Genomic DNA, 23,823 nt, shown 5'->3' with positions numbered 1-23,823 from the left:
GATTTAGAGAATATCTACTCCTTTTTCGGTTGGATTATTCGGATGGATGCCCCGACTGTGAGGTTGAGGAGTCTATGTTCCATGTGTTCTTTTGTTGTCCTCCTTTTAACACAGAAAGAGAGGAGATGATGGAAGCCATTGGAAGAGACGTAATGTTTGAACCAGAGGAACTAATGGAAATTATGCTGTATGGTGAAGAATATTGGTCTGCCGTTTCCGGATTTGTAAGAGCGGTAATGACAAAATTACGCACTATCGAGGAAAATCTAGGCCAAGAAGGGGTTGTCGGAAGATGCGGAGGCGGAAAGGTGCGCGGCTGAGAACCTAGGGGTTCTCAGCCGCGCGCCGTGTGGGGGTCGCCTGGGTGCGATAAGGCCGTGGGCACTCCGCTCCCGCGTCCGACGGTAAGTATGCTGTAGTGTTCAATTGCCTGTGAGGAGTTTGTTTATGTGACTGATTGATGTGATGTGTGGAGTGTGCGGTGCGAGGTATGTATTCTGGAGTGATGAATGGATGTCAATGGAGTGTGTGGTGTGATTTTAGTCTGATCTGAGATACCTTGTGGGTGTGTGAGGTTGGTGTCTGTTGACTGTGGTGTCTGAATGTGTGTGAGGGCGTATTTCCCCCCTTCCAGAAGTAATACACACCAGCTCTACCAGGAAGAGTGGGTAGCCAGGGGTGGAGGTTTAGACAGTAGTGTGCAGGAACACATATGCATTTAATAACATCTTGTGGAAACTGTTAGCAAGCCCAACACTGCCTAGGCGTCCTTAAATGGGGTTCCTCCACCTCTTTAAAAAAAAGCATCATCAGGAATAGCTGTTACACTTATAAATGGTGGGAAGACTAAACATTCCACATTCTACTTTTAAGTTACGGTTAAATTTTATGTTAAATGTTGCATATGGGCAAGGATCTGTTTGTTCTATTTGTAAAAATGGTCCGCTTGGAGAAATTTTGCAAGACGCTAAATCTATAATGTGGGATGAATGCACAATAAGTCATCGAGCTCATGTTGAAGTCATTGGTTGAACCCTTCAAGATGTTAGATCATGCGGTAAATTAATGGGTGGTATAACTTTCATGTTTGCTGGAGAATTTTGGCAAACAATGCCTGTCATCACGAGAGGAACTGGGGCTGATGTTGTTCAGGCATGTCTTAAATCATAATTCTTATGGAAATCTGCCCTCATTATGACCTTAAGGACTAATATGAGAGTTGATCTTGGGGGTGGCAATGCTAACTTTCTCTTACAACTACTAAAAATTGGAAACAGGACTCTTCCTCACAATGATAGTTATATTTCTGTCGATGAAAGCATTGGTACCCTTGTGCATACAATGGATGATTTCATTTTCAATATTTATCCAGAAATTAGAAAGCTTTTAGAAAAACCGTACAAGTGGCTTTGCAAAAGATCTATCATAACTCCTCGAAATATTTCTGCATTTGAAATTAATAATGATTTTAGAAAAAGTTGAAGGACAAAGCAAGGAATATCCATCCATCTGTAGATTCTGTAATCAATACTGAAGATGGAGTCCACTATCTCCAGAAATTTGAGTTCTTTAATCCTGCAGGTTTTCCAGTTCATATTCTCATTTTTGGTGTATGTAATCTTGATATGAATGTACAAAAATTAATTTCTACATTTTTTGAAATTCAGTGATTAAAAAAAGTGTTAAAATAGATTTTTGATATTTTTTATGTTAAACCCTGATTTTTTTTAATTTCTCGGTAACAAATGAAGAAATCAACCAGATTTTTGGTGATTGTAATCTTCATGTTAAAAAACCAATTTCTGCATTTTTGAATTCGACCTTAAGAAGGGATGAAGAAAGTTAAACAAATTTTAAACAATGATTGTAAATTTTCCCAATTCTGACTATAGCAAATTAGATATTCAGTAGATTTGGGCTTGCAAATACTCTTCAGATAAATATTTAAAAACCATTTTTTAGGGTTTTTTAATTTCAATTTTTTGAAGGAGTGCAAAGGTATATGACACTGTGGCCAACTAACACAGCTACTGCCACCGTAACTGTATGTGTTACCGTGTTACTGGCTGCACCTATCTCTGGTTACTTGCCTAATGAACATAAAATAAAAGAATTGACCACTACTGGATTCACAAGTAACCAAATAATACAGGTGAAGCTGTGATGGGAAGCTTGGTATAAATACATATACAGAATGTTTCATGACTGTGTGACTGTGATAGTTCAAAATGTCATCTTGAATTTCCTAAAGTGCTTTCAATTCATATTTCCTTCTATTATCAGTGAGCAGCTTCAGAACCAGTTTTTTGAACATACTCTATTCATGTTAATATTTTCCTAACTATCTAAAGCTTATCTATGCAGTCTATGGGTCATATGTGATGGTCAATCAAAATTTTAATTTTTTTTTTCTTAAAAATAATATCACAATGTCACAGAGGATGAGGTAAAAATACAGTTATTTAATTATTTGAGGTTTTAAGATTTTTTTGTCATGGGTATATTTTATTTATTACTTTTTAAAGATTAATAAGCCTGTGCCCAACAGTGGGACGATTATAAGCTGATAATGATGATGATGATGAAAGTTTAGTATAATTGACCAGCGCAAATTATTTAATAATCCATACAATAATGTAGCCTTCCTGGAGATAGAAAGATTAAGAAAGATTCAAAAATTGTTTTGAAGAAACATATCTACTGTAGCACCCCCTGGCGGTTTATAATCATAAAACTAATTTAAGAAAAATTGGGTAAAAATAAATAAAAAAGTAACTAAGAAGATCCAAAATTTAAAGGTATCATCATTATTTTAAGAAATATGTGTCACCCAAACTATCTTGAATTAAATAAATACTATACACAAAAATATACCTTACCTATGGAACTTCACTATCAGCAATTATGTCAAAAATAATATTTACATAATGTTGAAAGTAAATTAGTGCATGGCATCACAAACACATAAATTTTAGTATGGACATGATATGTTGATATTCTCAGTATATGTAACCTTGTAATAAACAATGAACAAACATTTAATAACATAAATTAAATTACTTTAATGAACATTTTAAATTCACATTTGAGATAGATAATAATAGAATGTTAAATTATTTAGATCAATATAGAAATAAAGAAAGACAATCAAACTGAAAAAACCATCAGTATAGAAAACATACATATAATAACATAACAATTCATAAAAAAATGAAATAATTACCCTTGGTCTAGTAAAATTAACACTTATACAAATATGATTATTACAGCAATCATATACCAACATAATAAAAAAAAGTAAAATAATGAAATAAACATTATAAAATATATAGCAGTTGAAAATGGATGTGATACTTTAATTAATAATATTTATAAAAAATAACAACCTTACAACAAATATATAATAAGACAAAAAAGTGAACATATACACAGTAACTAAGTATTTATACACTAATAATATCACTGAAAACATTACTAAAACAATAAAGAAATATTTAAACCACCATACAAACCTAATAACCATATAATAAAATATTTAAAAACAAATGTATTAATAAAATAAAAAAATCACTGTGAAGTTAATAAAATTAAATGTAATGATTGTGATGGTATTTATATAGGGATAACAAAGATCCTCTAAAACTAGATTAGGTTTTAGTTCCTCTAAAATTAAATTCTAAAATTATCTAATGTGGCATACCATCCTATAAACAATAAACATTATATTCCTGATATTAACACTAATTTAGAAATATTAGAAATTAACAAAGATGAAATTAAATGTATTAGAAAAGTATTAAAATTAATAAATACAAACAAAATTTCAATTTGATAAACCATAAAACTATGGTTACTTGATAACCATCATAATAAATATTTTATTATATGGTTATATAATGATGTTGTTAGGGTATAAATACTTCATGTATATGTCCATTTTTTGTGTCTTATTAGGCATTGGTTGTAAGGTAGTTTCTTTGTTAATGTGTTTGATGGAGACCGTCTTATAAAAACTTCAACAGATCGCAACACTTATATAATAAATTAATAAACAGTTTTCATTATTTTTCTATTTTTAATTTTTAATATGCAGTTTAAATATTTCACTCATGACTGAGAATGCAGGATCCCGCAAAAGTACTTTCATGATAGAATTAAGGTAAGGTTATCTTATCTCAATATTCTGTATTAGATGGTTTATATTAATAGAATCTATAACATAATTTAACAGAACAGAAGAATAATATGAGTCTTAATAAGTTTAATTTCAGTAAAATACATATATACTTGTACATATATATATATTTTTTTTTTTTTTCAAAAAATAACTTAACTACCAAATATACTAACAGTAAATCTAAAAAAAACGAATGCCAATAGTCAACTTTCTCAGTACGTTGCATCTTAAGTCGGTACACAATTCTGTACTGACTGATGATGCAAGATCCCGTGAAAGTCACTATTGGTATTAGTTTTTTTAGTACTGTGTTGTGCTGATTAAGTTGTTATTTTTTTAATTTAATTAGCATAGTGGTCGATATGTTTATAATTATTCAAATTTAAATATATATATATATATATATATATATATTTCTACAATTACTATAATTTTATTTTAAAATAATGATTTGATGAAAATAATTTTGCCCGTGGTAGTAATTATCACCAGAAAACCTGGTACACCAGAATCAGTAACTGAATTCCTCTCTTGAGTAATATATTACAATGTATTATGGAGAATCATGATTGCTATGTGTATGGTCCATTTGTGGCAATCCATTTGCCAGGGAAGTATGTATTTAAAAATATTATTTCTGCACCATTGTGTGCTGGTGTCTCATCTCATTTAATAAATCATCCTCACTATACCTCAGCAAAATATCTTCCAAAATTCAAGATATCTTTATCTCTTCCCATGGTAGAAGTTTACAGCTAATATTCTACTGTTTGAATCATGCACCAATACTTAACAGAAAATTGCATTTGGTTATAGCCTTCTCTTATAAGAGAGGATTTTGGATAAATCAAGAGGATTTTGGGTAAATCAGTAGACACTGTTTAATGCTATACATCTCATTGTTTGACAAACTGATTTCATCTGTCCAGATGATGTCTGACAGAAAACTGACATCATGTTGTAGCTTCTTAAGCTGAGAAACTGCAAAACTCAAGCCTTCTGTGTTGACACCAATTAAAATAATGACCACACTTATTAACTATAACATGAAGTACAACAGATTTTTATAGTTTGGTTGCTTTTTGGTAATTTTCATTCTTAATTAGCTGGGTACAGTCTCATTTTTCTTTTAGTTTTAGGGGCTTGGTTTTGTTGCTTCCTTTGGGAAGTGAATTTAATTTTAACTTTGACTATGTAGTGATCTGAGCCTTTATCTACTCCTTGGAGAACTTTTACATTGTAGATCTCTTTGTGGTCTCATTAGTTACAACTCTAGATGTGATCTATTGAGGTGATAATGGAGTATGACTTGATGATAAATGAAGTTGTGAAATTTGTTTAGATTCAGTTCCCCAGACAAATTTATCTTATTTTTTTCTGATATATCCAGGTGTACCTTGTGGAGGCTTGATCTGACTTTTGTTAAAGTTGTTATTTTGGAGAAAAGTTATAAAGTCCGATCCTAATCATTACATCAAATCACATTATATTGTTGAAAAAAAATTAATATATTAATTTTTGTTTAGTGTCTGTCATGATTTTATATATAGTATTTCATATAGCAGAATTTTGTTGACAGTAAGACACCTTCAGTTCTGGATGAACGTTCTGAACCTTTTGTAAATTCTTGTGAAAAAATTGTTGATGAGGAATATACCGAAAGTGGCAAAGTAAGAATAAAAGGTTTTTCTCCTTCAGTAAAATTAGTTTTAGTTTTAATTTTATTAAGTAATTTTTAAAAGAGTCAGTTTATCCTACATTATTGTTTGTTAAATTGAAACTAATTTGTTTAATTGAAACTAATTGTTGAATGCAATTTAGTACAAATTGTTAATTTATCAGCAAATTTTTGTCAAATTGACATCATTCAAACAAGATTGATCAGGGTGATATTTAACATTATACAACAATTTTCTTTTAGTTTGTTAATATTGTTACACTTGCAGGATCACATAGTTTTTTAGGTTAAATATTGTATATTTCCGTTCATTCATTTTTTTTTGTCATCAAAACCGGTATATACCTAATTACAGAGAATTTATTTTTTATTGACTTTTCGAAGAAAAGTCCAGTACTATGTTAATCTGAAGTTGTGCATGTGACAATTTGATGAAGAGTTGTAGAGTCGTTTTTGAATTATGCTCAATTTAAGACCAAAAAAAGTTTGAGGTTATTTTGACTGTATTTGATGATTAAATGATGAAAAAAAGTCAAACTTTCAGGGAGTCAATCTCAGAAGTTGAATGAAAAACTACTTTATCATGACATTTTTGCAAAAATATTAAGCAATTTATTGTGAACAAAATGCATTTATTGTGAACTATTTTGATTTATCATTTATATTTTAATATTATTTCTTTAATTAGTTTCAAAGCATGTAATAATTTTTTCAAGATAAATTTAATAAAAAAAAATTTATCTGAGAAATGTAACAATTTACTTAATAAGATCATTTTTAAGATAATTAATTTTTTTAAATCACAGTAATTATCATTGTTTTAAAAGTCAATTATAGGAGTTGTTCTAAGTGACTACCATAAAAATTACACAAGTTTTTTTTTACTCTTCTTCTGAGAGATGATCTTACCTGCTCAAAAATTCCAGGAGTATTCCTATTTGATTAAATTCATTCTGGAATTTCAGATTTAGATCTTCAATGCTTAGGACTGGAGTAGAATAAATAATATTTTTTAAATGAGCCCAAAGGTAGAAGTCAAGAGGATTCAAGTAGGGTGATCGGGCAGGCTGTGATACTGGTCATCCGCGACCTATACATTTTTCAGGAGAAGTTTCATGGAGGTACTACCAACTGGCTGAAATGAGCTGGGGTACCATCATGATGAAACCACTTATTTCCAGAGGTAGGTCTTCCAATAAATCTGGAAGATCTATGAAATGGTTGAGATAATCTACTCTATTTAGACAGTGTTCTAGAACCACAGGACCAAATTAATAATTTATTAACAATACCTATATGTTTAGAGAAAATCTTTGTTGATGGCTACTCTGGCAGAAAGTATGAGAATTCTCCTTACTCCAAATATGCTAGTTGTGAAGGTTTACAACTACATTCCTATTGAAACAAACTACCTCTGTAGCTGATTTAATAGAGAAGGAGAAGGCAAAAAATTATATCATTTGTCTTTTGGTTATTTGTCAACTGATTTTCAAAGCTTAGGTGCTATTTTGTTCACAAAACCAATGCTTTACATTCTTGCAAATAAAAATGTAATATTATAAAACTGAGGATTACCAAGATATAAAAAACTGATATGGCCCCATTTTGAAATTTGTGAACATATTTACACTGTAATTTTTTATTTGCTTGACAACTTTGGTATAAACATGTGTACTAAATATTGTGATCTTAATTTGATCTTGAGGTATACATTTTTCATTAATAAACACAAAATTGTATTCATAAGGAAAACAAAGAGAAAATCAACATTTTTTCATAGGATAGTTTTTGTCCACACATAGAATCTGAAAATGCATAGGCATCCCACCATTTTAGATTAACTCTCTATATTTTACTCCTTTTAATGAAATTGCTTCTAATTTTTAAAAGGTAAAATAACAAATTAAGGGTATCTATAAGACTTAAATCTAAAATTAAATTTGTTACCATGATACAAAAACTTCAATCAAATTAAAAGACATATCAATGTACTTATTAAGATCATATACAGATTGAATTTGAATGTCAATGACCTAGTCTGCCAGAATTTTCAAAACTCTATTAGAAAGCAGGTATTAGCTTCTTATAGTAAATTTTGTTTAATTTAGGAAATTCTTAAATAAAAACTTTAATTTTGCTGTCAGCAGAGGGTAGCTAAAATCTGATTTCATGATATGAATACCTGAAACTTACTAAATGAGAGTGAGAAGATAACCAGAGCTTCTTATACTTTATGCATTCAAGACACTGTAGGCTGTTGACCTGCCTACGATATTAGCTTACATTCAATAAAAACGATAAACTATTAGTTTCTTTTTATTGAATGTAAGCTAATCTCCCAAAACTGATTTTTTAAGTTACCTAACTTGATGTTGTTTAAAACTATTGTTTATAATCAGGCTTTATGACTGAGACTGATGTCTTCATTTTTTTTAAGTTTATTGCATCATACTTCATAAGATACTGCGTGAAAGAACAGATTTTTAGAGAAATTATTTTTTCTTAAAAATTTAATTTTTGTTTTCGAAATTTAGCTAATGAAAGCATTTTTCCATTCTTGTCCAATATTAATTTAAGATATTATTAATTTATATATGCATGTTGTTATATTGATCTATGAATCTGACTTTATATTTGTGTAAAAGAACATTTACTGATATAATTAAGAATTTTCTTTTGCTCCAGGTTAAACTGACTGTTTATAAGGATTATTTACAATCAATGGGGGCAACTCTGGTAATCGTGATGCTAACCTTATATACTTTATATCAGGTCTTTTTGTGTGGAGGCAATGTATGGCTTTCTCATTATACAGGAAAGCATGTCAGTTCTACAGTTTTCCTCATTGGTTACGCATGTTTTGGTGTTGGACAAAGTTAGTGATCTGAATTTTTGATTTTATATCAATATTACTATTTTATTTATTAATGTAGAACTAATATGATTAGTACACTGTCGCTTTTAAAACAACTTCATATACTCTTCAGAAGAACAGAGATAGTATAAATCTACCTGAACTATGAGTATACTTTAATCTCTGTTTTCTTACTTATTTTCATACCAAAATTGGCCATACTAACAACTACGTTGATTATGACTCACCATTTTATTCAGCTAGAAAAGTTAATTTTCAACCTTTTATAGAAACTTATATTCTTAAGGATGGCTTCATGGCCACTAAAATGATGGCTTCATTTGCTTATTTTTATCTGTAATACTCCCAGTCAAGCATAATTAAGATTTAATTTTTTTATATATTTAAATGGCATTTTTTATATCTTTACAAATATTTCATTTTTCTTATTCATAAGCTTCAAACATATGAGGTTAATTAATCATCCGATAAAAAGAAAAGAATTTATACAGGTGTTCAACCTAAAAGAAGCCCCATCACTTAGTAGTTTATACAAAATACATACATTTGTAAAAATGCAAATATTGGTGTGAGATGGACCTGCACATTTCAGTATTACCAGTCTGTGTTGAGCACATAAGATGAACTCTTATGTTTGTCAGCAAAAGTTAAGGGAGAAATTTGAAAAGGAAGCACCAGTGAAAAGATTTATTCAGAAGATAATTAAAAAAATTGTAAAACAGGTTGGCGTGAGATCAGAAATGTACCCAACACAGGTCAGTTTTGATGATGCAGATCATACAGGACATTAAAATGGCAATTACAATTCTCCTCATAAATCTGGGAAAAGAACATTTCACTAGGTGCAGTTCAGACTTTAGTGATGTGAATGCTGAAATGTTATCCTTATCAAATGCAGATTTTCCATTAGCTAACAATACTGATTCTGCTAAAAGAGTTCACCACTGTCAATGATTCAAAAACTCCATTAGATGCAACATAGACATTTTAGATCATCCCAACCCCATAGGGGAAGACACACCCGCCTTGTGATGCTTCCGGTCACCACCCCCTCATTCCTAGCCCTGATGGGCTTTAACAGGAGGCATTTTAGACCAATTGTTTTTCACAGATGAAGCTTGGGTTCACCTTTGTGGGTACGTTAATAGTCAGAACTACCAGACCTCTCTCTCTTTCTGTTTAGCCTCTGGAACCACCATTACAGTCTCAGGTCAATCATTACTGAGATGTGTGGTTAATTGAAACCCAAGAACACCGGTATCCATGATTTAGTATTCAAATCTATGTAAAAGTAACATTTAATAAGATTTGAACCATAGAACTCTAAACTTGAGAATCAGCTGATTTGAGAACTACTGGACCTGGAGTACTGAAAACCCACATATTTTTACTGAATCTCCCCTACACCCACAAAAGTAGGCGTATGGTGTGCGGTTTCAAGGCAACAAATAATAGGATCCATGTTTTTTTTAAAAAGCTGTAGTTGCTGTTTGCTGTTGTCTACCAAGAAATTATTCAACAGTTCATACCCTTCCTGCAAGGGATGAATGTGACTGCTGGTTGCAATAGAACAGCGCTACTTTCCATATAGCTCACCCTACCATGGAGATGCTACAGGATTTTTTTGGTGGAAGAATGATTTCTAAAGGATTGTGATCACCAAAATTTCCTGATATGACTACTCCAGACTTCTCTCTGTGAGGTTACTTGAAAGAAATTGTTTATTGAAACAACCACACGCCCTGCAGGAATTGAAAACAAACATTTTGCTATCCAGGAAATAGCCAGGGTACAGCTTACAGGAGTAACCAGGAACATGATCAAAATTGTTGACAAGTCCAGAGAAGTGGATGGACATCATTTTCAACACCTTCTATAACTTGTTACATAAGTGTTTGCCAATAAACTATTATTTATTGACTAAACTAATTGATAGGGCCTATTGTAAGTTGAACACTCTGTTTTAAATAATTTCCTTTGCCCTGAAGGAAAAATTGCAGTTTATCTACTGAAACAGCAGTTCTTTTCCCTGTTTTTCAAATAGTTTCAAATTATCAGTCTTCTTCCAAATTATAAGTTCAGTTCCATTTCATATATTCATTAAAATGTTTTAGTCATGAATATATCAGTCAAACACATTAGATAGATTACAGAATACCAACACTCTTAGCTATTCAGAGCATTTAACAGTTCATTAATTAATTTAGAAATTGCCAATTCTTTGTTGCTATCTTTCATAAAACCCCAATTAGGAATGAGAAAAAATTCCAAGTTTTTCAAAATACTAACAAATCTAACTATGAACTGTTTTTTTTTTTTTTTAATCGTAGAAACCATGGTAAGTAAAACTGTTGATCTGCAGTTATTTAGGATGTATTTTGAATTGCCTTAAAAATAGCCAGATGCAAGTCAATTTTTCAGAAAAAATACCTTATTAAATGACTGGTTTACAGTGCAAGAAAAAGGATCTGCTAAAATCTGAGCATTATTATTAGTCAAGTTTATAATTCATTCCACCCATCATGATTGATTTTTTCAGAGATGATCAGTTTTCTTTACTCAAAATAGAGAAATAAAATGGTGAGTTTGTGAGTATTCTCAATTAAAATTCAATTCTTCATGCAAAATTGCATTTTCTAATTAAAAAGATGTATCTAGAAACAAGCACTTTTTATAAAAATATGACAGCTTACAGTGTATCATCAGTTAAATCAGCATTGTGGAATAATAATTTACAATCACAGGTGTACACAGACATAAATTATTAACTATAAAACCATCAGTAGTGAATATATTCTTTAACATAGGTGTTTTGGTAACTTAAAACTAAATTTCATTCTAAAGCACTTAAAATTTATAGGACCTATTGTTCTGTTAAAAATTTTCAATCTCATTAATGATAATATTGAAATTACTAGTTATGATTGTTTGTTTATGTTTACTTTTACAAAACATTCTGAAGGAGCAATTCTAGTTTTTTAGATATATTTTCATTTCAATTTCATCAAATCTGTAAACTAATATAATTATTCCAACTTTGAAAAATTTAACTACAAATACCGCAAAAACTGTTTCTCTCCTAAAACTGATTAAATCATATCTACGTGTTAGCAAATGTTAACTGCTTAATAAAATATAAGAACTGCCATGGAAGCTGCTAGAAAGACAAAAATATACAACTACATTTATTTTCAACCTCAATCTTATAAAGTCAGTTTTAATTTAGATATAGAGTCAACAAATATATCCAAATTATCAATTTTATTTAGAGGCAACACGTACTATAATGCATTAATTATTTTAAGTTAGCATTAAAGCTATTTGGAATGAGCACCCAAGACAGGTAAACCAAAATATTGGAGTGAATTTATTCACTTGATGTATATTACAAACATTCTCTATGATTAATTTTTAAAAAGTACATTTCAGAAAGTAATTTGACATATTGGGATATAATGGTTGTAAATATTAACCAAATTATAAGAAATCTAATTTGATAAAAAGTTCAAAGTTGAATTTTGCATAGATTGTATTTTTTGATAATAAAAGAAAGATACATCTTTGAATGTAAAATAGTTTTGTAATATTTATTACTTAATAGTTTTCAGTGTAGTCATAGTAAAAGAGCAATTATTTCATTTAAATTGAATTTTGTTGGTGCTGTCATTAAATCATAATAACAATTTATTGCATAGCTTTTTTTAATCCTATTTGCAAGTACTGCAAAAAGGAAAATAATTTACTATTTATCTAAACCGCAAATAAACAAACCCAGCCAGTCTGAAAATGGAATGAGTTTATTTTAAAAGTTATAACAAAGAAAAAGATAATTATAAGTAGTGTAAAACACATCTCAAAAAACAAAGGTTTAAAAAATGTAATTACAAGGAAATACCAAGAAATATCTTTGGTATTATGTAGGAGTACAGCAAGAGGCAACTACATCGATGCAGAAATCATTTAGTCTTTGATGAAGCTTTGGCTATTAGGATGAAATTGCTAAATTATAAAAACACATTTTTCCTTTCGAATTAGAGAAACTTTTTGCTATGATTTTCAACTCAAAGTACAATATTATCATTTGTAATATAAGAATTCCATTATATTTTCTATTTTATTTGGTAAAAATATGCAATAAAAAAAGAAACAATAATTTAGTAACTTATAATAAAGTAAGAGTGAAAATCAAAATATGAAAAATTTAAGTAAATATAATACGACTAAATTATAGTGCAATAAAATAAATAATAAATATTCCCACCAATAAATGTTGCCTACCAATAAATATTCTGTAGCAATTAACTTGTTATAGTTCAATAGCTATGAGGGCAAGTAAAAAATTATCTAAACTTTTCATTTTACTTTTTTTTACAGAAAGGTAGAGAACGTACACATTATTTTTCTACATACTCACCTCCATTATCAGTGCACTTGGTACAGTGATCCATAAGCTTGCATATTCCTTCCAAAAAAGTTTTCATTTTTAAAAAACAGAAAAAAGCAGAATTTTTTTCATAAATTGACCACTTCCTGCAGGTCTAAATCTATGGAAAATCAACGACCTCGCAAAGCATCCTTGGGCCACCCTAAACAGATGAAAGTCAGAGGGAGCAAGATCTAGGTTGGGGGAGGGTGTTCCAATACTTCAAAATTCAACTTATTGATGGTTTAAACTTATGGTAAGCCATGTGCTGGCTGGCATTGTCATCAACAACAATGCTTTCTTCAACAATAGACCTTGGTGTTTGTTGTGAATTGCTGGCATCAGCTTGTTTCCCATTATTTTACTGTAACTTGCACTTTTGACTGTAGTCCCCTTTTCCATGAAATGAAAATTATCTCCTGAACTTGCTGAATCTTGTCATCTATGGTGGGGGTTGACAGACATTCTGCTCCCTCTTCGTGCACCACATTTGTCTCGCTACTTTTAAACTTCTCAATCCACGAAAAAACATTTTCATGTGATAAAGCACTGTTCACATATTGCTATAAAAGTTTGCGATAAACTTCAACCCCTTCCACACCTTCTGATCAGAGAAATTGGATCACGGAGCAACAATGAACATTGTTGCTCCGTGATGCAAACTGTTAGTGGAATAGACATGTTTATCCTTTAATAGCCAGAAGACAAATGATGCAATTGGGATCAAATTTCATACAAGTGCTGCACTCACACTAACTCTAAGCAAACATGCACAAAAAGGGTATGACAACTTGAAAGTGTGTTATGACGAAAGTGTTGATAATTTTTGACTCGCTTTTGCACTTAGTTAATGTTAACAGACATCCCCCCTCATCATGATAAATTCCACTCCTTTACAAGCATCAGTTCCTCTATTCCTAAACACGTTCAGGAGTATCATCTTTTTAAAATAGAATGATAAAATATACGTTTTTCACTTCTAGGTAATTAATTATGTATATTTATTTTGATTCTGTGTTTTCAGTGTTTAGTGTTAGCATATCAACATTAATTATATACCTTGGTGCTTTGATTGCTTCAAAAACTCTGCACAATGCAATGCTGCATAATGTATTTAGACTTCCTATGACTTTCTTCAATATAACCCCTTATGGACGCATATTGAATAGATTCAGCAAGGATGTTGATGCTTTGGATTCAATTCTTCCAGTCAACCTTCAAGGTTTTATCGGTATAGCTTTTATGGTGAGTAGTTCACTATAATCTATTACATGCATCCAGAAAAACAACATTCCTCACTAACATTATATTTTGTTTTTTAGTTATCAGTTTTTAAACTAGTTTGATATTTTCCTGCACTGCTTTTTATTCTGTGCTAATCTTTTTCTTATATATAATTAGAACATCTTATGTGTTAATAAGTGGCCCATCAACCTTATTTGTCTCTTGACAAAACTGCCACAAATTGCTCTCCTCTCTCAGCACTAACTTCTCTTGCATATCAAGACCACATCATGGAAGTAAAGAACTGACTAATCAAATGATATACGAGGGCTATTCAGAAAGTAAGGAACGTTTTGGAATTTTAAAAAACCAAGTACAAGAAAAACTTTTTATTATATACATGTGAAGAGGGACTAAAATACTACTTTTCAACCTAATCACCATACAAATTCAGGCACTTATCACAGCGGTGGACAAGCTTTGAAATTCCTGTGTCATAGAATTCTGCCGCCTGTGATCTCAACCACTCAGTGACGCACCCATCTTGCACAAAATTTGTGGTAGCCTAGCTACTGTGAAACAATTTCAAACAATAAAGTCCGTGAAACTTGTGGGAAACATAGAGAAAGCTCAGTTATTGTGAAACGGCGGTTTTCACGAATCTTTTCGTCAACTTTGGAGACCAGATCATCAGTCACAATTCTCAGACGTCCACTCATCTCTTTATCGTGAACGTTTGTTCGGCCATTTTTACACTGAATGCACCACTTCCTGACAGAACTTTCACTCATTACGTTGTTCCCGTACACTTCACACAGTTCCCGATGAATTTCTATTGGTTTTAAGTTTTTTGCCAACAAAAAACGAATCACAGACCGCACCTCACAACTGGCGGGATTTTCGATTGCAGCACACATTTCAAATTTGTATATAAAAAAAACGGGCAGTGCGGAGATGTTCCCGTTGTCACGGCTGGACGCTGACTGAGGTGCCGGAATGGAATGCAAAGTTGGCAGGAGTCTATTACTCCCTACTTTATCGCAGAACCTGGACAGAGTCCCTTGCTGCTGGATCATTCTAATCGGGCTTGTTTTTTAAAAGGTTATTTTTTAATCTCGGATCTAATTTTTCAATTTTTGTCTATTATTATTTTAGTGAATTTAAGACGGATTTAATTGCATTCCAATCCGTTGTTAAACCAGCGTTATCGAACCCATTTCATGGGCCGACCGCGGAAGGCTAGGCTTATAAAGCCTGTCCTTCCGACGTAATTCCCCTTCAGACCGTCCACTGAAGTCCTTTCGGTGCTAACTCTTAATAGGCTAGCAGGAATACGCCACAACGGGGCACTACCTGTAAGGAGGAAGCAACGCGTCCCCTTTTCCGGAGGAGTCGCAATTGCTGGGTTATTTTATCTTATTGTAAGTTTTGAAAAGGAGAGGATGTTTAGAAGCTCTTCATCCGCTTCTGGTATGGCTGCCCTTCAGGACGCATCTCTGCTGGGCTCTGTTCCGGACTCCAGTCCGTGATGTTGAGACGAGTGGCTGGTCTTCCTTCTTCTTCATCTTCTCCCTCTTCTTCTCCCGAAGACCTCTTCGTTCTTCTTTGGCCTGCACTTTCCAAGAATTGGTAGTAACCGAAGTTACATACCATTAACCTTGTAATTCCCGAAGGGCTGAACGGGGGAAAGTGCAGGTTACTGAGGTGCCGAGCATGAGCACACCAATATATACGCGATTGGCGTGCGCCTGGCGGCGTCAGGTGGAAACGTTCCTTACTTTCTGAATAGCCCTCGTATTTACAGTGTCATTTTAAATCAGGAAATGCACTCCTAATAAGACGTATCTACTCACCAGTAAGTAAAATCATAAACATAGTATGAATAGTTTTTATATTAAAGTTGATTATCATTAAATGGATATCAACAGGCATGGAATGCTGAAATCCAACAGTTTATTTGGGTCAATGAAAAAGCAACAGAACCCCAATTTTCCATGGTAAGTCTACAGATGCTTTAGATTATTACTCTGGTAAGCCAGGATATGGGATTTTGTTATTTTTGGGCATAGTTATATGACTTTCTTGAGGGACTAGAGTCACATAATAGCTTGCCTACAACCAGTAATAGCACCTAACAAATATATTATTACTTGGTCTAGATTTTAAAAACAACCACAAAGGTGTGCATTAGTTCTAATTGGGGTGTAAGAAGTAGTTTTGGAACTGCTAATAATACACTGGAGGGAATAATGTACTGTGACATAATGTCATAATCTTGTAGGTAGCAAGAAACTAGCTGCCATTCCAGCAATCTATCCCCACCTTGTGTATCGACTGAACTACTACCCTTTGATGAGTAATACTTTTGTTAGTATGCAGAAGAAAGATGTTAGTAAAAATGATATTAATGATATCCTATTATAACTTTTTTATTATGTATTGTAGCAGATGCAAAGCATACTTTATTCCTAATTTAAATAACAGGTGTTTTACTTGTAGTCATAAAAAAATGATCGGACATTGTTATGACACTTTCATATGGTAACACATACACTTAACAATAAGTAAGTACAGTATTTTATGAATTAGCTAGTGCATTTTTAAGAGAAAACAAAATAAGGTATTTGTTTGTTAAAATAATTATTTCTTATTTTTATTTAACATTTTTTTTACTATTACCGTTACTTATACATCCATGTTTGGACCTTTTCTAGGTGGTGGGAACACTAATTATAATTGGAATCTTTCTTCCGCCATTTGTATTGTTTATCATTCCATTTATAGCAATCTACTTTGTTGTTCAGGTAATGTATATACATTCATTTAACATGTTCAAATATATATTAAAAGTAAATCATGCATGAATCTTCAATATTGGGGTAAATCTATTAGTGTAAGCCTGTTCCTTAATGATGTAACAATTAAAGAGACTTAAGATTCACTTTCATCTTTATTCTGTTATTGATAGTAAAATGTGATGAAATATGATGATTTTCCTCTCAATGTAAACATATGATCCTCTTTAAAAAAATGTGGGCAAAATTGATATCAACTTTTCATAGGTTTTAAATATACTCTCATCAAATTTCAGGTAGTTTAAGACATTTTTATAGTGATCGTAGGATTTTAAAAGGAATGATAAACTTTGTCTCCAGCTGTAGTATTACATTTTTTTAATACTAATAAATCATCATAATTTATTTTATATTGATAATTATTTATTTTTATTTCTCTAAGTTTAAACTGTGGATTGTGAACCCTTTTTAAAACTCATAAAAAGAAAAAGGCTTATGTAGGTAATGAGATAATAGTAATTCACTGTAATAATTAGGCAGAGATTTTGAAACAAAATTATGGACTGTAAAACATACCCAAGAGCAGATATTAATTCTGAGCACAATTCAGTTATAATAAAATGTAGGTAGAACTTTAAGAAATTAAAGAAAAAAATAAGATTTGAAAGGTAATCTTTTTGTCTGAAAGGTAGTAAAGTAAAGTTAGGATTTGAAAAAATCATAGATATTAAATAATTCCAAAGTACGAGTAGATTCAACTGAAGTTGAAGATATTAGAATTGATTGATGGATGATAATAGATTGTATTGTTGCAATACAGCAACTTTCTCAAAGAGAATTGACTGATCAAGTGGACAAAATATGAGAAATCTATAGAAACGTAAGAGAAAACGTTTGATAAATGAAACCAGAATATATTAGAATCAGAAGTGCAGTTTGGAGCCTTGAGTGGTAAGAGAGCACGAGAGGCAGCAGAAATGAACAAAGGGATAAATAAGGGAAAAACAATTGTCAGATGGGATCTTATTGGAGAAAAAATAAATTTATGAGGACATTAGAGGAGACCCTAATTTAAGATCATTTGATAGAGTATAAAAGAAACAGAAATAAGGCAGCAAGACAATAAGGATAGATGGCAGTAAAGATAGATGGTAATCTTCAGAATTATTGTCTTATTTAAGAGAATAAAAAAAAAGTATAATTGTTGCCACTACAAAGGAAGTAGAAGTCAATAAATGCAAAAACTATTGCATTTTTAGTGGCATCTCACGTATAAAAAATATTCATAGGATAATTTAGAGACAAATAGAATGTGTGTTGGAAGATTTACTTGATAAACCAGTTTGGTTTCAGAAGAAAGTACATGGGAGACATTCTGGCTCTCAGACTTTAAAGAAGGTAGACTTAAGAAAACTAAAGGCACTTGCATAAAATATTTATCTTGTCACCAAATGGCTTCAACAGCATGTGGCACTTACTACCCTTATAGTAGTAAGAGCCCCACAGTATAGGGTCGGCATCGGTCATCCTTCATTGGCGCAATCAAGGCGGTTCTCCCCAAGCAATCGCATACTGGGCCGGATACTGCTGCTGAGTCTGCCAGCCAAAGCAATTGAAACCTGGCGAGCTGGAGTGGGAAGGTAGCGTCCATGTCCAGTGGCTCCCTCAGCTGGCCGGCCAGGTCTGCTGCTCCAATGGGGATGTTGGCATCCACCGGGAGGTCCACGTTGAGGTGGCTAGGGAACATCTACCTCCTTCCATCTTCTTCTTCTTGGTCTTCTCCAGGTAGTGATCGATGATGAATTGAAAATTCACTCTCATGCACACTCTTTATTGGAACCTGAGAGTGGTGGTGCTGCAGTGCCACTACTCTCTGTCACTCTCTGCAGCGCCCTATGGTGGGAGTGATGCTTTTATCAGCACATCCGTATACTGTGCACCAGCTCACATTGTTGCTATCGTGTTTGCCCACCGATATTAAATTAGGTATATATGTGATGTATGGTGTTATGTGTATGTGTGTATATATGTGATGTATATATGTGACTGTCATCAAACTCCATAGACCTTGAGGACAAAAGCATTCACTAACAAGGGAGTTAGATAAACTTTCCCAACTAACACCAACACATTGACATTTACATCTCAATTTGGAAAAAAATGGTTATTCTAATATGTAACTAATAATTGATAGCTCTTAAGCAAGATGTCTCATTAATATTTATATATATATATAATTACAGAACAAAAGTTGTTTTTGCATGCATTGTGGGGTGAAAATATTAGTTTAATGCTGAATCTGTCGTATCCTTTAGTAGTAGTATATATATATAAATGTAACCTCAATAAATGGCACTCATAAAAATGTGACTGTGGATGACTGGTTTAGGTCCATCAAGTTTGCCAGAAATCTTCTTCAAGAGCTATTTCATTTGACGATTTTGGGTCAATTTAACAACAAAAGAGGAATCCTTATTAAAAAGAGAGATATCAGATGCTTTGTTTTGATGGAAAAACCCCTACTGACATCCAAGTTAATAAAAAAAGTGATTTGTTTTAAATTCCAAAGATTGGCAAGTTACTGCTTCAGAAATGAAATCACCGAATGGAACTAAATGTGGTATTGATGCATGATCAGAAATGTTCTGTAAGTTGTCCCATATAAACTAGAATAGATTTTGTATATTTTCTATGGGGTGATTAATATTGATTGGATCACTGCTTTTGTTCTTTTAAGTCTCATTAAAATCTCAATGAATTAACAAAAAAGAAATGGAATAAATGAAAAAAAAAAATTGTATCAATTAAGCTGCAAGGCTGTGGTTACAAGAGTGACTAAATACAATCACACTGTGATGTTCTTCCAAGAGTGACTTAATACAATCGCACCATGATGCTTTTGGAAAATCCTTATGAAAAGTGTACATTTTGGATCCTTATACAAAGTGGAGAACTTAAGTCAATAATGATCATAAACTGCTTAAATAGATGAAATCAATCTCCACATCTCTTCAGTTCAGGTGTTAGGGGATATCATTAAAGTGATAGTATATGAACATTTTTAACTTCCTGGCTATAGGTCTGTTATTGCTGCAGCAGCATATAAAGAGAAAGTAAGTAATTGGCCAAAATTCTGGATATTTTGCAAAAATTTTAATTTAAATTCGGAGTTTTGCAAATGTGGTGTTTTAAAGACCTCCCTATTCCAATAAAACCCAAAAAAAGTTAACATTTCTGTTAAGATGTATTTTTTACATATGTTGACCTGTGTTTGGATTAATATCTTTGTACTTGGCTGAGGGGATCTAGAGCTCTGCTTGGATTTCTCTTTTATTCTATTTTTGTTGATATTTTGTTTTATAAATTATGTTTTTGTTGTTGATCTTTGCTTTTGTTTTGTTTCAATGTTACTGGGTTGTTATTGTTCCGTGTATTTTTATGTTTTGTGTTGTGTGTTGAACTCATTTTTAAGTTCTGCGGTTAGGTATTTCAATTCCTTTGTTTAGTTAGGTATTTTCAGTCTTACTTAAGACTCTGTGAGATGTGTTTTGCTTTGAGTTCATTAATTAGTAGTACACCGATGGGAATGTTACTCGTGGCATTCGCATCGGTGGTATCCTGGCCGAGGCGGACTGGAATATGTCAAAAGCCAAGGTTTCGAAGATGACTCCGGTAAAGTCCATTCGGACTCGGAACGGAGGCGTTGGAGGAGGGTGTCTTCCCCTATGGGGTCAGGATGAACAACGTGACATCCCTATCCGTTAAAATCTATTTAAAAATAGTTGAAATATGATTGAAACTGTTAAAGTGAATCGCAAAAATTATACGTGAAAAGAGCACAAAATTGTCAGACATCATTTTTGGGATCCATTTTAACAATCCCAGCTCTATATCAACTAATTGTAAAAATGATTAATTTGAAATTTGGCCGAAATTAAATTAATCGGACAAGAGGGTAGAGTATTTACCGCCATTTTAAAATTTCAACTTTTGTGGGGCGGAACATAGGAACTTGAAATTCGGTACAGCGATAATACGAGTTATTTACGGTAATGTATTTTTAAGTTAAGGGGTGTGTATTTTTAAGACTTAGGGGGTGAGGATGTAGTTAGCTTGTTTGTTATATATTCCAAAACTGATTACTAAAAACTTATAAAACTGAAAAATATATTCGTCATCATAAGTTCTAAATTCCATTAATAAATTTTGACCTTGATTTTAATTGTCAGACAAGCGGGTAAAACGAAACCCGATTTCACATTTTATTAGTTTTCTTCTATCATTAAACAGATTTTATAATAAAGCGTAAAGTGTAATTTAAATGTTACTTTATTAGTGAATCGTACAGCGGTTATTAATTTTTATATTAAGTAAACTACATTCGGTCCCCTCAACCGCCTAGTGAGATGCTGTCAGAACCTCCACGAACATTCAAACTTCTTTGCGTTAAAAGCGTTTGGTATTCAGAAGTATTTTCTTGTGAAACTTCAAAAAACTTTGCGTTAAAATTGTACCTCTTAAATGGAAAAATTAAAAATTTTAAAGCGTCCGGAAAAAACTTTTTGACATATTTATATTTACTAAAGTGTTATATTATTAACTTATTTGATGAAGGGCAACCGGATTTCTTAATCCGCGGTGAGTTCAACCGCTTTTGCGGGAAGTTACAAAGGTTCTATGGTCCTTATTTAACAAGGTCCTATGGACCGCAAAACTGAATTCACCGCGCCTTAGTTATAAGTTTATTGTATAAGGTATTGCGATCTTAATGGTCTATGAGCAAGCCCGACTAGGCGGAGTACCCTAGAAAGAAGAACCCCTCTGGATTTAATAATTAGCGTTCTAACCCAAGCACATAGAGGGTCTTTACTTATGTTCAGCAGTAGCCACTCTATGATGTTTCACTGCTATTCCTTTTCTTACTTTTGTCACGATTTACACCTAATTCAGTTAGCTTATTAGAGTTGAAGTAAACAGACTGCGCGTACGAGTGTTCAGGCGGCCTATTCCCAAGTATCTCCTGTAAATCCTGATGCATACAAAAGAAACTATACAACGTTAATATTAAGTAACCACGCGCTATTATATTTTACAAAAAATACAGTTATTTTTTAAATTTAAATAAATTAAGACGTGCTAAATGAGATCAGTAAATATTTCTTACCTTGTTTGTCACGTCTGATAAACCATAAGTATTTTATTTAAAATACTGTTGGGTAAAGTTAACAAAAATAACACAGCTCGTATTTGCCAAAAGAAATTGGACTTTAATTGGAAATAAAACAAATGAACTTATGTTAAAATCATAACCTTAAAACATAAAAAGAAATTATGAAATTAACATGACTTAATGCTACTTAAAATATCAGCTGAATCAACATATGAACAATGATGTTAAATGAAAAAATACATGAATATACATTTTTTAAATACACAATGTAACAAAGTCTGAAAACAAGAGAACATAAAACACCTTATTTTCAACTATATACTTAGAAAAACAAAACATCAATAAACATAGTCTGACTGGAAAACTATTACCTTACTGACATATGCTGTAATATTAGAAAATTAGCAATGAACAGATGTCATTAACTTAGTAAAATAAATTACAATAATTTCAGTATAAAAAAGAGTTAATTACAATATAATCACATTAAATAAGTAATAATATAAATAGAGTTCATTTTGGTAAATAAGCATTCTTGAAAATATAAAATTACATAGTCCTAAAACATAACTGCACATCAGGAGTAACTTGCTTTAAGTTAATTTACGAGAAGTATTATGAATACAGTTCTTGAGTAGAAAAGGATTAATCTCGGCGATTAACAAGTTACAAAATTAAATTATAGAGTTAATTACCATAACAACAAATTGAAATTAATTAAGCACGTAAAAATAAGTTGCAGCTGAACGATGACACAATCTTATATAAATCACCTGTCGTGACTGTACTTAAGTGAATAAAAGGTTTTTTTTTAACTAAACTTGAAATTGAAAGGCATACGGTATAATGAACTGAATGTTCCACAAATGTTAATGATAAAATAACTGTTGAACGTAATAAATAATGAAAATTGAACTTGCCTGTAGCATACAAATAATATCAAGATACGAACTCGTGAATGAAGGTAAATGAATACATACAGTAATCCTGGGCGTAGTCTGCACTGGTGTATCAGGAATACAGGGGTGAGACGTGGTTTAGAGGTAGACTAATACGTAGCATCTCAGATATGTAGCAACAAGTTTGGAGATTCTCCATCGATGAAAATGTAATCAGCAGCTCGAGAAGATTCGGCGTCGATAGAATTGGCAGTTTGTAATGATTGAAATACTTTCAGCATAGACGTAATATACAGAATTCAAAGATTAAACTTGACAAAGAAACGAGGCAAAAACAAAACATAGCGATCGGTGAAATAACGAACCACTGACGAGTAGAACTAGAGATCATTTCGACAGAGAAATACCGCAACGTGTATGTGAGTATGAATGCGATGAAGATATTAGCACAAAGTTGGAGAGCGAAAAGTCATAGGCGACTCTACATGGTGAAGGTCTGATCTACTCTGCCGAAAAAATGGCGTGAGTGAAAGGAGGGGGAAACCACACCTAGGCAGACCTAAGAGAGTGTGTGTTGGCAAC

The 23,823-nt window shown here is 32.1% G+C and overlaps 1 protein-coding gene across 1 annotated transcript in view; it reads left to right on the top strand.

The window, feature by feature from the left end:
- Window positions 1-23,823, top strand: part of LOC142317695 (multidrug resistance-associated protein 1-like) — a 203,261-nt gene that overhangs the window by 115,991 nt on the left and 63,447 nt on the right. Inside the window, exons 19-22 of the mRNA XM_075354243.1 lie at window positions 5,757-5,847; window positions 8,541-8,730; window positions 14,178-14,398; window positions 17,092-17,181. Of these exons, the coding sequence (XP_075210358.1) occupies window positions 5,757-5,847; window positions 8,541-8,730; window positions 14,178-14,398; window positions 17,092-17,181 (592 nt within the window). The remainder of the gene's footprint in view (window positions 1-5,756; window positions 5,848-8,540; window positions 8,731-14,177; window positions 14,399-17,091; window positions 17,182-23,823) is intronic.

Source organism: Lycorma delicatula, chromosome 1 (assembly GCF_047948215.1).
Source record: "Lycorma delicatula isolate Av1 chromosome 1, ASM4794821v1, whole genome shotgun sequence".
Lineage (NCBI taxonomy): Eukaryota > Metazoa > Arthropoda > Insecta > Hemiptera > Fulgoridae > Lycorma > Lycorma delicatula.
Note: the sequence above shows the minus strand (reverse complement) of the source record. Positions and strands in the feature narration are given on the sequence as shown.